A 15658-nucleotide genomic window follows, 5' to 3' on the forward strand; every position below is an offset into this window, starting at 1 on the left:
GACCTTTTTGAAATGTGTCCTTTTTTATTATCTACTATTGTCTGTACTGTTGGAAGTGACTCAGAGTGAGCGTTGTGATGTGTTTGTGTAATATCTGTCGGAGGTTGCAGCAAATGAATTGTCCTTGAGGGATCAATAAAGTTTTCTGAATCTGAAAAGTCTTCCAGAACTAAGATTTCTGCTGCTCTTGCTCTCAAGAATCGACATGTCAATCCGAGGAGCCTAAACTGTCGCCCCCGCCACTGTTTTCAACTGTAGTGATGAAGTTGCTAATGTGCACTTATGCTTGCCAGTGCATTTCCATATGCGTTTCCTTAGAAGCCATTACTCGTCTTCAAAGGAAACATGTTCTTCCCTGTGTTGGGAAATATTTGGAGTTGCACAACACGGCAAGGATTAATATAAATAACTGGAGGCATCTCTTCACTTACAGCAGCACTTTGGTCCGAAGTGTCTCGTCTTCAAGGTATGTCTTTCCTCCATGAGAGCCACTTTAACCTCTTAACTCCCGCCTGAACCGAGAGGATCTTTTTCCTCACGTCTTCAGATTTTTTGGGGGGTTATTCAACTCATTTTTGTAACTTTTTTGTAATTTTTTGGTTGATTTTTTAATCACATTTCTGTCATTTTTTAAAATATTTTTTTTTGTCAAATTTTTATCACATTTTTGTCATTTTTTGCCACTTTTTCATCAATTTGTCGTCACTTTTTTGTCAATGTTTTCTCACTTTTTTGTCACATTTCCATCATTGTTTTCGTCTCAGTTTTGTTGCTATTTTCACAGCTTTTTTCCAGAAGCTTTTGGACTGGGGTAAAGCCAAACTGGAGAAAATGTGCTCGGTTCAGGCGGGGGTTAAGGGGTTAATAGGAAAAGAAAGTGACAGAAAACTACCATCTTGATTTGTTTGTTCTTTAATCTTTTGTCTTTACATTGCAAAAAAACTAAAATTCTGTAATTGGTCTCAACTTTCCCACCTATACTAGACTTTACAGCAAGGAACCACTCACCCATTCACGCAGGCGCTGGAGGAGAGGTGGACGTAAGTGTCTTGCCCGAGGACACAACGACAGTGTGAGCCTGCTGGAGCCGGGACTCGAGCCCCTGACCTTCAGATCTTAAGACGACCTGCTCTACCATCTGCACCACTGTAAGTCAGTTCATCCTTGATTTGAGGAACTCATTTCAGTTCATTTGTCCATAAGACATGTTTGTGACACTTCAAGTGCATGTGACTCGTTAGACACAATTTTTGCTAAAACATAGTTGACACAATTATATTTAAGATTTTGCTTAATATAGTACCCAGTTGTCTTCAGTTTCTGTGATGTTTATCGTTTCACTTCCATATTGGACACTGACAGGAAGGTACATATAGATAAAGGCAAGCAATTTGAACCATTTTATGTCAATGGGAACTTTACCTCTATCTCCTGTATGTCACTTCCTGTCAGTAGCTTAAAATAAAAAACAAATAAAAATCACTTTTCTGAACAACATTTCTTAATTAATTTGCTGCTTCAGTGAAATACAATGAATTATTACTTACAACAGTTGTTATCCATCCATATAAGCCACAATGACAAAATCTCTAAGTTTTTATTTTACATTCTACATCAGGGGCAGGGGCGTCGGACTGGGGGGGGGTAAAGGGTACTGAGTACCCAGGGCCCAGAGCAGGGTGGGGCCCTCAAAGATGCTACATAAAGCGTTCTGTATTGTTCTTTCTAAGTTTCCTCATAATTGACACTATAAGAACTGAACATAACCGGCTGAAATACAATGGCTGCTACACAGAATTTTGCACAAACAATAATGATGATAATATCTCAGAGCCCTGACACCCCTTTAAAAAGTACCAAATAGGTCAGCCCACAGACCGGTGTTCAGCCCCAGCTTCAGCTCAGCAGTGACTTGATGAGGTGGACTCTGTGATGTAATGACACAGAGCGAGGAAAGACAGATCTTAGTCTGGCCTCGCTCTAATGTGCTTTTATTCAACACTAGCCTGTTCCAGCGGAGCTGAGAGGAAACTTTCTGTCATAAATGACACTTAAACATGAGGTGAGTCCTGCCTCTGCCTGCTCTGAGTCAGAGACAGAGCTCCTTCTCTCTTCGTTCTAACCTCTAAAGTTTATCTTTCCTCATATTTATTGTAATTTAGCCATCAGGCCAATACAGGGACAAAGCCACAGGTCGCGCGCGCCGTTTTTGCGAAATTAATGATGCTAATTAGCTGCGCGCATTTGGAGACTCACATGATAAATGCGCAGCTTTGGAGACGAGTCAACCTGGTTCTAGTGAAAGGTGGAGCTCGAGCCATTTAGTCTATTCCAACGTAACTTTGTACAACAACAATTTACTGACAACACACTTAAAGGTAAAGGCTTCAAATATGTGAGAGACAAAATCAGACTGAAGCCCTTGAGTTTTTTTGCTCAGGCCTGTGGCCACAGGGATATCATATAGTATCATCATTTTATGTAAAATAGCATTTTAATGCCTATTTTAAAGTTTTCTCAGCACAAATATCCCATGTCCCTGGTGCAGTCGTCCTGTTTAATGTGATGCTAATAATCATTGTGCTCTACCTAAAACTAGCCATTTCAATTGGCCCAATGAAAGTAGAATATTCCACCCTAATCTGAATATCTATGTCACCACAGGATTAAAGGTTATTCCATTTCTGTAACTGAAGCCAAATCAGATGCAATTTCAAGTCAAACATTGACAAACAAGTACCCATAGGATTGGATATGTGTTTGTATATGAAGCACTTTTTTGGCTGAGCTGATTTTCTCCAGAACACCTACCAGAAAGCTCCATATCACAAATCCAAATCAAAGCGCTGCCTTTAGCTGTCTGAGCCTAGTCCTGCAAATGCGCTCGTCCCGTTAGCTGTCACATCCCGGGCCTGTTCAAATTGAGCAAATGAAAAAGGAAGCCCGGCCCAATACTAATGTATGGCAAGGCATGTTTTGACCACTTTATTTGATAGTGATTGGAACAAACCTGCCACATTATTCTGTACTGGCCAACATCACACACATGGACGCCTTTATGGGGAAATAATTTGACCATAGTAGTGACAGTTATTGTTTCATGTGAATTGGCCCCAGTATATGGAATGGAATTTTCAGGTGCTCCGCCTCAATGTTAAACTATAGGCCCTTTAGAATGTTGTGATGTCACGTGAACACAAACTACATGATGTGTACCCGACCCCACAAAAAGCAGAAACTTCACTGAATATGAGTTCGCTCGTAGCTCGGAGGACACTAATTTGTATCTCAAGTAAAATCTCCACAGGTCTGCACATTCGTTAATGATTTCTGACCATGCTCTGACCTTATCAAAATGTTGTCGATGAGCAGCGAACTGCTTCTACTCCTTCCTACTGCTTCAGACAGACCAGACACATCTCAAACTCTGAACACCCAACTCAGTCTACTGCGCATAAGTACAATATTCAATCATCTATTTTATTGTGGTGAACTTTTGGGGGGATTGATTCTTTGGCCAAGCTAGTAGTTTGCGATATATTGGTTTGAAATGTGGCTTCACTAAATAAATGTTTTGTTGGTCATTGGTTTACATCTCTATTTTATTTATTTTCATTGAGAAGCCAACTGTGACGTTAATAGTTTTCAAATTTAGAAGCCTATAGCTGATCATTTTGTTATCAAAATTGTCAATATTAATATTTGTAATTGATAAATTAAATACAATTGTCCATCTTGTTTAAATTGTTCTTTCGTTTGTATGATAAATGGGGTTTATTAGCCTTGAAGGCTGTAGCGCTGATGCATATTTCTATGATTTAAAGTCTATTAGAATTATACTCATGTAAAGTCTTTTAATCCATAGTTTTTTGTACTGTATGGTTTAGCATTGCCAAATTTGTTTAACAATTTCCTTTCAAATGCTAAGCTAGTTTTAGGGTAGATGTTATTCAAATCGCAAAGTTTTGAGTGGATCAATAATAAAACGAGAAGGCAATCATGACAAAATAGACACATACGCGGTAGATACGCCGCACGGATCCGCGGCGGATTAACGTCCTCTAGAAAGCGCATCCGAAGCGGGTCCTGAGTGGATCCGCGAGGTTGGCCGCAGGTCAGCAGCGGCGGAGGTGTTGCTGGCCGCGCTTTGCAAGTGGACTCCAATGTGGACCCGCCGCGGATCCTGACACCTCCGCGCTGCGCCTCCACCGCGGAACTGGGGCGGATACTTTGTGCTACGTGGGTCTTTATCCAATGATTCTCTCTCGTCGTGTCGGTCATTAGCGCCATTTGGAAAAACTTCTTTTGCATAGTCCACCACAACAGGCCTGTGTTCACCTGCCCCGCGCCTTTCACCGCTGCTTTTACATGTCAAAAGTAGTAAATAAGCCTTAACTTATCCATGGTGTGGCTACTGTAACCACGCGCTGTTGTTGAGCATGGCAGTGTGAGAGATGCATTCATGGACCGTAAGAAGTGTGGGAAAAGGCGCACTTCTTACTGTCAGCACCTGCCGCCGATCCTCAGGTGCAGATTTTCCGCATGTTTGTGGATAAAAAGGACAGTAAGAAGTGCGCCTTTCCCGCTCTTCTCACGGTCCCTGAATGCATCTTCCACGCTGCCTCCACTGAACAAAACAACAGCGCGTCGTTGCAGTAGGTCCACCATGGATAAGTTAGGGCTTATATACAAGACTTGACATATAAAACAAGCGGTGATGGGCGCGGGGCAGGTGGAGACAGGCGCCTGGTTTTGTGGATTACAAAGTTTTTCCAAATGGAGCTGATGACTGACCAGATGAGTGAGAATTATGGACGAGCACTGAGCAGCAAGTTCTACGACTGATCCCCAGAAGATGGACAGTGAGTGTAGTGTTTTCATGCTTGTTCTGTGGAGTAAAGTCGGCCCTTAATGTGCGGCTATTGCACGGACTTATCTGACATGAAGCGCGTGCGTTTGTTGGTGTGTTTGTCTTGATAGATTCAGTCTGTGTCTGATGTTACACAGTGACAGGAGCATAATTTAGTTGGGGTTGAACTGGTGTGACTGTCCCATACACCATGAAAAACCTATGTTATACACAAGGCTGTATGGACAGGCCTGAGCTGGTCTTCTTCCTTTTTGTGTGACCCGATTTGGCAAGAGCCCAATGAGTCAGGGGAGAGTAGGGCGGAGCAAGACGTCTCTGCTCTGCCCGGAACCGGGTGTGGGCGGCCCGCGGTCTGTCCAAGCGTCTTCCTGCACTGGTCATGACTCCTGCAGCGCAGACGTCCCCAAATGCAGGATTTTTGCGGGGCGGGGGGGCATGCGGGGGCAGGCGGGCGCGGGACAGAACACTCTGTGCCGCGCAGACCTCTAGTGGAGAGCAACGGCTACATTGCTTGACTGTACTACTGACTTTTTGTCTTTTTGATTCACAGAAAAATGAAGTACATTCCAGTTTTGTTCGTGCTCCTCCTGAAAACCACCTCTACTCATTCTCAAAGTAAGAGTAAGGTGCACTTGGGTTGCTGTGATGTTTCAGTAATGTTGGTTCTTACATGAAGCTTCTGCTGTGGGTGTTTTGTAGCAAACTTGGCTCTGGGCGGAAAAGCGACCCAGATGAATACGCACGATGGGTTTGCAGTGGCCTCCTTTGCCATCGATGGAAACAAGGATTCTAACTACGTGCATGAATCCTGCAGTCACACACGTGAAGACACCAACCCCTGGTGGAGACTGGACCTGCGAGACTCCTACTTTATCACCTCCATCACGGTCACCAACAGAGGAGACTGCTGTGCACGGAGACTCAATGGGGCCCAGATCCGTGTCGGCAATTCTTTACTGAACAATGGGAATGACAACCCTGTGTAAGTCTTCAAATTCTGTTAGGTCCCTGTTAAAGCATGTTGTAAACCGCAGCTTGTGTCTTGGTTTTTTCCAGAGTGGCGACAATTACACGCATCCCAGCAGGAGGTTCGAAAACGTTCTCTTTAACTGAACCCACAGAGGGTCGTTACGTCAATGTGTTTCTACCTGGAACAAGTAAAATACTGACCCTCTGTGAAGTGGAGGTTTATGGATACCAAGATGAAAAAAGTAAGTTTTTCAACTATAAGGCACTTCAAATTAAATCACATTTATTTATATAGCACATTTAAAAACAAGTGTTGTTGAACAAAGAGCTTTACAAATGGTCTATAGTACACATTATACAAGCAGCAAAGCGACGGCCAACTGAAAATTCCATGCCCGTAACTATGTGTAGCCGATCGAGGTTTATAAGCAGTGTGTGAGATATGGGGGGATCTGGGGGGGTTCTACCCCCCTGATTAACCCATCAGAGCCCTGGGGCCCGATCTTGAGGGAGAAGGCAAACGTGGTAGACTAGAGCAAAGGTGCAGACACAAGCACACTCGGCACTCTTGGGCGGTGTATGTGAGCGGGGCCAGCGGCACCTGAATGGCCCATCACGGGCAGGGATTGGGCGCATTGTGCAGACTCAGAATGAAAATACTGTCAACATAGATAGTAAGTAAGTAATCTTTATTTATATAGTGCTTTTCACAGACAGAGGTCACAAAGTGCTTCACAGTGGACAGCAACTAAAACAGACAGTAAAAGACAGTAAAAAATATGATGGCGTGTGGGCCTACTACACTACCACAATTTAAGAAGAGTAATTTGCTGACGGTTCCTAAATCTGACCGGCCATTAGTCTACAAGCCTTAGCCGCTGCAGCTCCCGCTCTGAATATCTCATCAATCAGCTACTGCAGCGGTTAGTAGTGATGGGATTTATGGCTCTTTGAAAGGAGCCGTTCATTTGGGAGCCGTTCACCTTAAAGAGCCGATTATGCTTTTTTTTTTTTTTTAAGAAAGTAAATCCCTCCGAAATGGACTTTATTTGAACAAAAATGTCACTATTTCACACAATAGCCTAAAACATTGATATTTCCCTCTATGGAGTTTGTTATCGCAAAACACAGTCACACGACCCAAATAAACATCTATTTCTCTCATTTACGTAACTTTTAATCTGCATCTCTCCCTCGCGCAAGAGGGGGGAAAAAAACTTAAGTGAAAGAGGTCGAGCTTCAACGCGATCTCCTCTGTAACCGTTGTTTATTATGTCATTAGTACTTTTATTTCTCAAGCTCGTTGCCTTATGCTGCTCACTTGGAGCGCCTCGCTCGTGGGGCGGCGGAGATGACCGGGGCGGACTGAGGAGGAGGCAGTGGAGCTTAGCAGGTGGAAGATGTGAGTGTCGGGGCTCCTGTAGCCGCCTCGTCACTCACGGACCTCGCACGCCTTTTTCTCTCCTATGGCCCGGGACAGTGCTGGTGCTGGGAGCGTTCGGGCGCGCTCTCTCGCTGTTTCCCCAGAGCCGCGCTCTAAAACCCTTTCCCGTCGTGTATTCGCAGTCCCTCTGCCACCCCTCTCTCCGTCCGCCCCACTCCAGCAGTGACTTTTGTTTCGCAAAATAAGCATGCACAACTAAGTGACACCCCTCTCCCGAAGAGGAATTAGAAGAAGAAAAAAAAAGAGCCGCGAACCCGTTCATATCGTTCACTGTAAAAACTTGTTCAAAAGATCCGGATCGTTCGCGACCAACACATCACTAGAGGTTCGTTTTCTGCATGAAACCAGTGAACTTTTCCAGGCTGTCCATGAGTTTTAAACTATGCGACTGATGATGCCCTGTCATAGCTGTCAAGTGTCCCATTTTGGCCGGGAAACGAGCGTATTTTGCCCCCTTATCAGTCACTGTAGCCACGACATAGCGGTCATTTCAAAGCAGACATTGATAAAGACCTAGGAGAGGGGTCAGGAACGACTGAGTGGATTGGACACTCTTGAAAAAGAGATTTTTAATCTCAATGAGTTTATCCTGGATAAATAAAGGACATGGACCATGCACACGACATCACTGGTCAAGAAAAGTCATCAGCGTCTCTACTTTCTCCGCAAGTCGAGAAGAGCCAGAGTCTCAGCCTCCATTATGTCCAACTTCTACAGAGGGACTATAGAGAGCATCCTGACCAGCTCCATCACTGTGTGGTTCTTCTACAGAGGGACTATAGAGAGCATCCTGACCAGCTCCATCACTGTGTGGTTCTTCTACAGAGGGACTATAGAGAGCATCCTGACCAGCTCCATCACTGTGAGGTTCTTCTACAGAGGGACTATAGAGAGCATCCTGACCAGCTCCATCACTGTGGTTCTTCTACAGAGGGACTATAGAGAGCATCCTGACCATCACTGTGAGGTTCTTCTACAGAGGGACTATAGAGAGCATCCTGACCAGCTCCATCACTGTGTGACACGGCGCCAGCACTGCACTGCATCGTGAGAGCAGCGGAGAAGATCTGGAGAGCTCCTCTCCCCTCTATTAAGGACATGTACTCGACCCGTCTCACCCGCAAAGCCGTCAGGATCACCAGGGACCCTACACACACATCACACAGTCTCTTCAAGGTAATGCCTTCAGTGAGGAGACTACGGAATCCACGGGCCACGAGTCGACTGAAGAACAGTTTTATCCAACAGGCTGTCAGGAAGCAGAACTCCCTTCCCTCCCAACCCTTACTCTCCCATCCCCCGCTCCACAACCAAGGACGAGAACAATAGTTGCAATTCATTAACAAATTAATCAACTGATAGAAATCTTTTGAATTAGTTATTAAGTGAGAACGCTGTTAGTCCACAGCTCTGGGCCGAGCACTTAGACCGGAGCGTGCAGGATAAGTGTATTATAAAGAACCATGGCTTTTGTGGGAGAATTCCAGTTTTGATTTTCCACCACTTCAACAGATATTCCTCAGTTGCACAAATACACTGCCTGACCAAAAAAAAGTTCCCCCACTCTAATATTTGATTGTAGCGTCTTTAGCTTCGATTCCAGCACCTTTCACTGTGGTGTTTCAATACGTGTCTGCATTGTCCAAAGAACCAGTGCTGCATTCATTTCTCACCAAGATCTAGTAATGATGGTGGGACCACTGTGCAAAGTCTTCTCCAGCACATCCCAAAGATCCTCCACAGGTCAAGATCCAGACTCTGTGGCCACCGGTCCAGCTCATGCTCCCTGAACCACTCTTTCACAATGTGAGCCCCATGAATCCTGGCATTGTCATCTTGGAATACGCCCGTGCCATCGGGGAATTCTTCTTTCACTCAGGGAATAACCTGGTCATTCAGGATGTTCAGGCAGGCTGAACCTAGACCTGACCGACTGCAGCAACCCCAGATCAGAACAGTTAGTGACATTCAGGTAAAGGACATGTTTTGTCAGTGTATTTCTTAAGTTCTGGTACATTCCACTGCTTTAGTCTGCCATGGTTTTATCCCACCTCCCACCCTCTGACTCCACGAGTCCTTGGCCGAACATGTGATCCTAAAAACAGGAGCCTTACTTACTCGCCTTTATGCTCTGATTTGCAGAGAACGTGGCTCTGGGCGGAGTGGCGACCCAGATCGACACTTTAGACGAGTTTGGGGCGGCCTCTAACGCCATCGACGGGAAACAAGACCCTATCTACTCCCACGACTCCTGCTCTCACACCCTCACCACCAGCGACCCCTGGTGGAGAGTGGACCTGCGACTCGAATACGCCATCACCTCCATCGTGGTCAAGAACAGAGGAGACTGCTGCGCTCAAAGACTGGATGGGGCAGAGATCCGCGTCGGCAGTTCTTTAGCGAACAACGGGAACGACAATCCTGTGTATGTTTTTAGGCCTATGAGACAATAACACAGTCTTAGAAGCAGGCCTAATGTACCTGTGTTTTGTTTTTTTAGAGTGGCTACGATTTCCCACATCCCATTAGGCCTTTCTCAGACTTTTAAATTTCCCACACCGATGGAGGGACGGTACGTCAATGTGTTTCTACGTGGAACAGACAAATATCTGACACTCTGTGAAGTGGAGGTCTACGGAGACGACATAGATAAAGGTAAGGTGCTCCGTTCATAATGAATAGATTTGATTTCTGTCCAAGAGGGGAAAGTCTGCTCAGTCTGGTTTGGTTATCGTTTCAGGTGAATCGCCGGATAGCCTCATGTAAAGGATGGAAGGTGACGCCGGTAACACAATACTCAGTAGCACGCTAGTTTAGTCTGACTACTTTTATGAGTAACAACTAATCTAATGCAAACTACTTATAGTATTCCCTGACCTATAATAAAGGTTACTTTTCCAAGACACAATGCGTTACTATTTTGTAATTTTCCCCCTTCCCTTTGCATCGCAAGGAGTGACTTAACCTCTACGACAAGCAGAGTTCAGGAGAATCCTTTGAATTTGTATTGTATTTAGTTACTGAATACTGAATACTTGCCTTAAAATGTATTTTGTAACGTAATCCATTACATGGTCTAATCAGAAGTACTGTATTCTGAATAGCTTTAATACTTTTAGAATACTTCCACATTGATTGTCATTATATTCATGAATAAATATGGCGTATAATTACAAAAATGAAGACTATGATTGTTGGGACACCTGTTATAAAGTCACTTACCATTAAATAGGAACTCAAAAACTCAAACTTGGCAGATGGAGCAGCAGATCAAGCATTTTAAATCTTTATTTTAGGAGGAAAAGCAGTTCAACATTAATAATAGTTATATAGTAATATGGAGCTAAAATCTAATGATTGAGTACTGGAAGGGATTCCCTTGATATTTGGAAAGTAACTGTATTCTAAATACATATATGTAACTTTACTGGACTACAGTTACTCAAAATGAGTATTCTAAATACGTGTTCTAAAACCATGTATTTAGTTACTCCCCAACACTGATAACAAGTCATGTTTTCACCTGAGGACCACAGCATAAACGTAAATAACAATGTCGGCACCGGTTTTGTTGTTCTTGGCTTTCTGCGGAGATCAAGCATGCAGCGCTTCACTATATTCAGGAGAACAACTGAGAGCGACGGTTGCTATGAGGTATGATTGGGAAATGACCGCTTTGGGGCAGCCTGGCTAACACCAGACTAAAATCACAAGTGATATTTAGTCTGGGGACCACCAATTCATTTCTCATAGGAGAGGTGTGGTTTACCATCGTCCATAGTCGTTTATTGGCTGCTAAGAATGTGTCTGCACGAGGCCACAGCCAATCGTATCATCGTATGAGACGACGTATGACGGACCCGCTGTAAACTTTTGAGCTAAACTATGTAGAACAAGGTCTAAAGCTTGATCGAAAAATACCATCGCGTCTCCTGCTGTCATGTTGGATCCGTCAATACACTTTTTTATTTTTTATCCGTAAATAAACTACAAGCTTCCGTATATCGAATAGTGCGTCCTCGTCTCGCCGTCCCTCCTCGTTCTGTGATTGGTTCCCAAATCCATGCGAACATTTTGGCCATGGTCCCCAGACTGCTGTGATTCGAGCGCACACAGCAGCATGGTGCTAGCCAGGTTAGCTTTGGGGCGGGGTTTTGAGAAAGGTCAATTTGCGCACTTAATTACAAGAAATGCTTTAACCCCACTTGCAGCAAGTGTAAATGTTTAGTTCAGCCGTAAATTATTTGAGAAACAGGCCACTTTTTCTGTAATTAAGAAAATAAAGGGACATCTACACAAGAAGGAGAAGGACAGTACTTTTACCCAAGGACATGTACAATTGTCTCTACAACATGATTTGGTTGAAGGGATCTCATTTGTAAAGAGCAGGATCATTTTCTGTCAATTTTCAATTTTTAGCGAATTTTTAGGTTTGCCTCTCAGGCTGTTGTATTGATAAATACAATGTATGTAATACAAATGTAATGCAAACCCATACATATATATTTCCAAAATGGCCTGAATAAACAATGCAACATAAAAATAATTATGTGAATAACTGTTACATTACTATTTTAGAGTTTGAAGTAGTTAAAAATGACCACAATAAAAGGTATGGGCCATAAAACATAAATCATGACCACACATCTGTTGAAGATCGATACACACATTGTATACACATGATACATACATACACATATTATCCATGTTGGATGCAATATACCAGGGGTGTCCAAAGGGCGGCCCGGGGGCCAAATACAGCCCTCAGACCAATTTTTGGTGGCCCTCTGCCGTCTTGCTGAATCGGGACACATCATCAGAGATGGTCCTTTTTATTTGAAATGTAATAATTCTACACAATTCTAACCAAACAACGAACCTTTTACTGTGAGACAGAGCTGCATGAAGGTTTTGAGCAGAAATAAAGGTGTGGGGGCAATTTAAACCTCTGCTAGTCAAAGGTTTTGCGGCACTAACCACGGATCTATGGCCCTTCACCCTGTGTACGCTTCAGTATGCGGCCCCCCAGGAAAAAAGTTTGGACACCCCTGCAATATACCTTACAAATGGGAATAAAGGGAATAAAAATGATCAAGAGTGAAAGAGCAGTAATTCCTAATGAACCTGAATAGGGCTGCAACGATTAATTGATCAAATCGATTAACTTGATTAGTAAAATGCTTCGAACTTTATTTTCCTGCTTTGATTACTCGCTTTATTAATATTTCTCATTAAAACCATATGAACCGTACTTCACCTGAATAAGAGTAAAAGCACTGATTTAAAAGACACTCTGAAGCTGCTCTCGCTCCTCATCATGGACATAAGGACAGGCGTCTCTTTATGAGAGTCACATGTTGCTGCTTTCGGGACAAACTGATAAGAAATTAAGAATAAATAAATGCTATTTCTAGCAGAAAAATCCTTTGTTTAAAACTGTTTTTTTTATTATCCGATTAATCGATTAATTGATGTAAATGATCGATAGATTAATCAATTACTAAAATAATCGATAGTTGCAGCCCTAAACCTGAATTGGGGTCTCCCAAAATCCTGAATACACTAAAATATCAATAAAGAATATAATTAGCACTATAAAGGACTTTTGCATTTAATTTTCCATTAAATGCAATAGTAGCATGTTGGAAAAGGCTGTGATCGCAAAGCAAATCTTCGGCTGGCACATCACAAATATAAATACATTTAGTAGCAATAGGTCAGACTCACAGAAGTAATAATGTCTCTACTTTACACGGCAATAGATAGAGCATGGTTGGAATTACCCAAATCTAAAAGCTTCCAGAAAAAATGTCAAAATAGCAAAGAAAACAAGGAGAAAACAAGGATGACAATGCAACAAAAAAAGCATCAAAAGAGCGACAAAAAAGTGACAAAAATACGACTAAAAGGCTTAAAAATGTGACAAAACTGCGCCAACAACACAACAACAAAGTGACAATCATTTTCTTCAGAATCTGATTGTAGAATGTAGAAAAGATTTGGGAAAAGCCAAACTGGAAAGAATGTGCTCGGTTAAATCGGGGAGTAAGACGCCAAAAAACAGGCAATGCTAACCAGGAAGCTCGTGAAGCTAGCTGTAGCTTTATGCTACATTAGCTAACGAGTGTCGTTTTTTGCTTCTACTGAACAATTTTCTGTGAAAAAACACCTGATGGGTCAGTGTACTTTTGGGTGTTTGGATTTTCTTCATTGGAATGAAAATTAAAAAATGGAAAAACAAGTTGTTTTTCAATTTTGGTTTGAAAAACAAAAAACAAAACAGCCATTTTTCAAGTGAATGAAACGTTGTTTTTAAAGATAAAGCTGATTTTCATGTTTGCACTGTATATTTAATAAACAAAAACAAAAAAAGACGAAATCGAAAAACAACCCAATTTTCGTTTATGTAACCGGAAGTTACAGTATAGTATATTTGTGCTCCAAGAGCGTTAAATATAAACGCCTCTTTTATGAAGGTGCAGTTTGTGCAAAAACATCCTCCTTGTGATTGTCGGCCTGCGGCTCCAAGTGTTGCCGCTGGATCGGCACATTTAGGCCATTCCTTTGGTCAGTGGCCAGCAGACACTATAGATACTATAATAGGAATGATAAAAATAATCTTTATACGAGGCCGGAGTCTGGGGTCTCCTTTGTGCACAGTGAGGCACTGGTGTGAACCCAAGAGCGCAGGATTTTCTGTCATCAATGGCCCATTAGCAAATCAAGGGCAGGAACACATTCACTTTCATCTCAAGTTAGCAAAGGTCTAATGAAAAGTGCTGGAGAGACACGAACAAATATGTTTGATCTAATCAGGTTTACGCACAACTACTGTCTCTCTACGATAATGTCCTTCAGTATCAGGCCCTTGACTAACCGTCAATGATCTAAACCAGTGTGGTCAACATCTCGCTTTAACTCGGCCCCCAATCAAAACCGCCCTTTGACTCGGGGCTCCGGGGGCTCTGCGGCCACTTGGTAACTTTACGCACAGCCTCTCTTTGAGCGGCTCTAGCCAGATGCGCACGGCACATGCTGTGCACAAAGGCGTGGCTTGTGCTCTGACTTGGCCTAACAGATGGATGAGTTGGCTGAATGTGGAGGTGCTGTGGTCCTTACAGGCGGGGGCTGGGATAGAAGAGCCAGACACAGACACAAGGTAAAGGCGACTCTCGTGAACGCCCGACCTGCTCCATAAGCTGTAGATCTAGGCAGACTTCAGTCTCACTGACAGCCTGCTGTAGCCGACCTGCTGCTGATGGAAGTGGACGCCTCTGCTCCTCACTAACTGCATCTGTTTTACAAGTGCCTCTGGTGCATCAAGACGCAGCAGTGCCTTACATGGCCAAGCTGCTCCCGAACTGCAAACAGGCCACGTACAAGGGTCATTTCTGCAGATAATGCAGCGTCTGGAACTGTGCTGGCACAGGGGTCGTTGTAAACTTTGAGGACAGAAACCAGGGCTGCAAGAAAGAACTCCAAATCACCAAATCTTTCTCTCTTTAATAAAACAGATGCACAGCCATGTTTGAAGACACGCCACCAACGCGTGTGCACGCCCTGCCAGTCTGCTGAGTGCATCTGGGCTGTGCGTAAAAGTTACCAAGTGGCCGCAGAGCCCCCGGAGCCCCGAGTCAAAGGGCGGTTATGATTGGGGGCTGAGTTAAAGCCAGATGTTGACCACACTGGTTTAGATCATTGACGGTTAGTCAAGAGACTGATACTGAAGGACATTATCGTGAAGAAAATCCTGCGCTCTTGGGTTCACACCAGTGCCTCACTGTGCACAAAGGAGACCCCAGACTCCGGCCTCGTATAAAGATTATTTTCATCATTCCTATTATAGAATCTATAGTGTCTGCTGGCCACTGACCAAAGGAATGGCCTTTCGAGCCACCGGCTGCCAATCACAAGGCGGACGTTTTTTCACAAACTGCACCTTCATATAAGGAGCACAAATATGACAACTTCCGGTTTCATAAACGAAAATTGGGTTGTTTTTCGTTTTCGTCTTAATTTGTTTTTTGTTTATTAAATATACAGTGAAAGCATGAAAATCAGCTTCATCTTTAAAAACGTTTCATTCACTTGAAAAATGTCTTCTTTTTTTTGCATTTTTCGTTTTTTGATTTGCAAACCAAAATTGAAAAACATCATTTTTTATTTTCATTCCAATGAAGAAAATCCAAATACCCAAAAGTACACTGACCCTGATGGACCCGATTTTGGATTAAATTTATTGATGATTTATTGAAAAAACTGTTTACAGTCTATAGGGAAACTAGCTAAAAAGAGTGAAAAAAATGATGATTCTCGCAGCCAACTCACAAGAAAGGACACAGTCTGGACCCGGTCATCACGTATGGCCTGTCCAC

The 15658-nt window shown here is 43.2% G+C and overlaps 1 protein-coding gene across 1 annotated transcript; it reads left to right on the plus strand.

The window, feature by feature from the left end:
- The first annotated feature begins 437 nt into the window (after positions 1-437).
- Positions 438-10178, plus strand: LOC306967293 (uncharacterized protein). Its single transcript, XM_079562270.1, has 7 exons — positions 438-466; positions 5421-5485; positions 5570-5852; positions 5927-6081; positions 9426-9708; positions 9784-9938; positions 10024-10178. The coding sequence occupies exons 2-7, from the start codon at positions 5425-5427 to the stop codon at positions 10047-10049; spliced, it is 963 nt and encodes a 320-aa protein (XP_079418396.1). The 5' UTR covers positions 438-466; positions 5421-5424; the 3' UTR covers positions 10050-10178.
- The last annotated feature ends 5480 nt before the right edge of the window (positions 10179-15658 follow it).

Source organism: Gobius niger, assembly GCF_951799975.1.
Source record: "Gobius niger genome assembly, chromosome: 8".
NCBI lineage: Eukaryota > Metazoa > Chordata > Actinopteri > Gobiiformes > Gobiidae > Gobius > Gobius niger.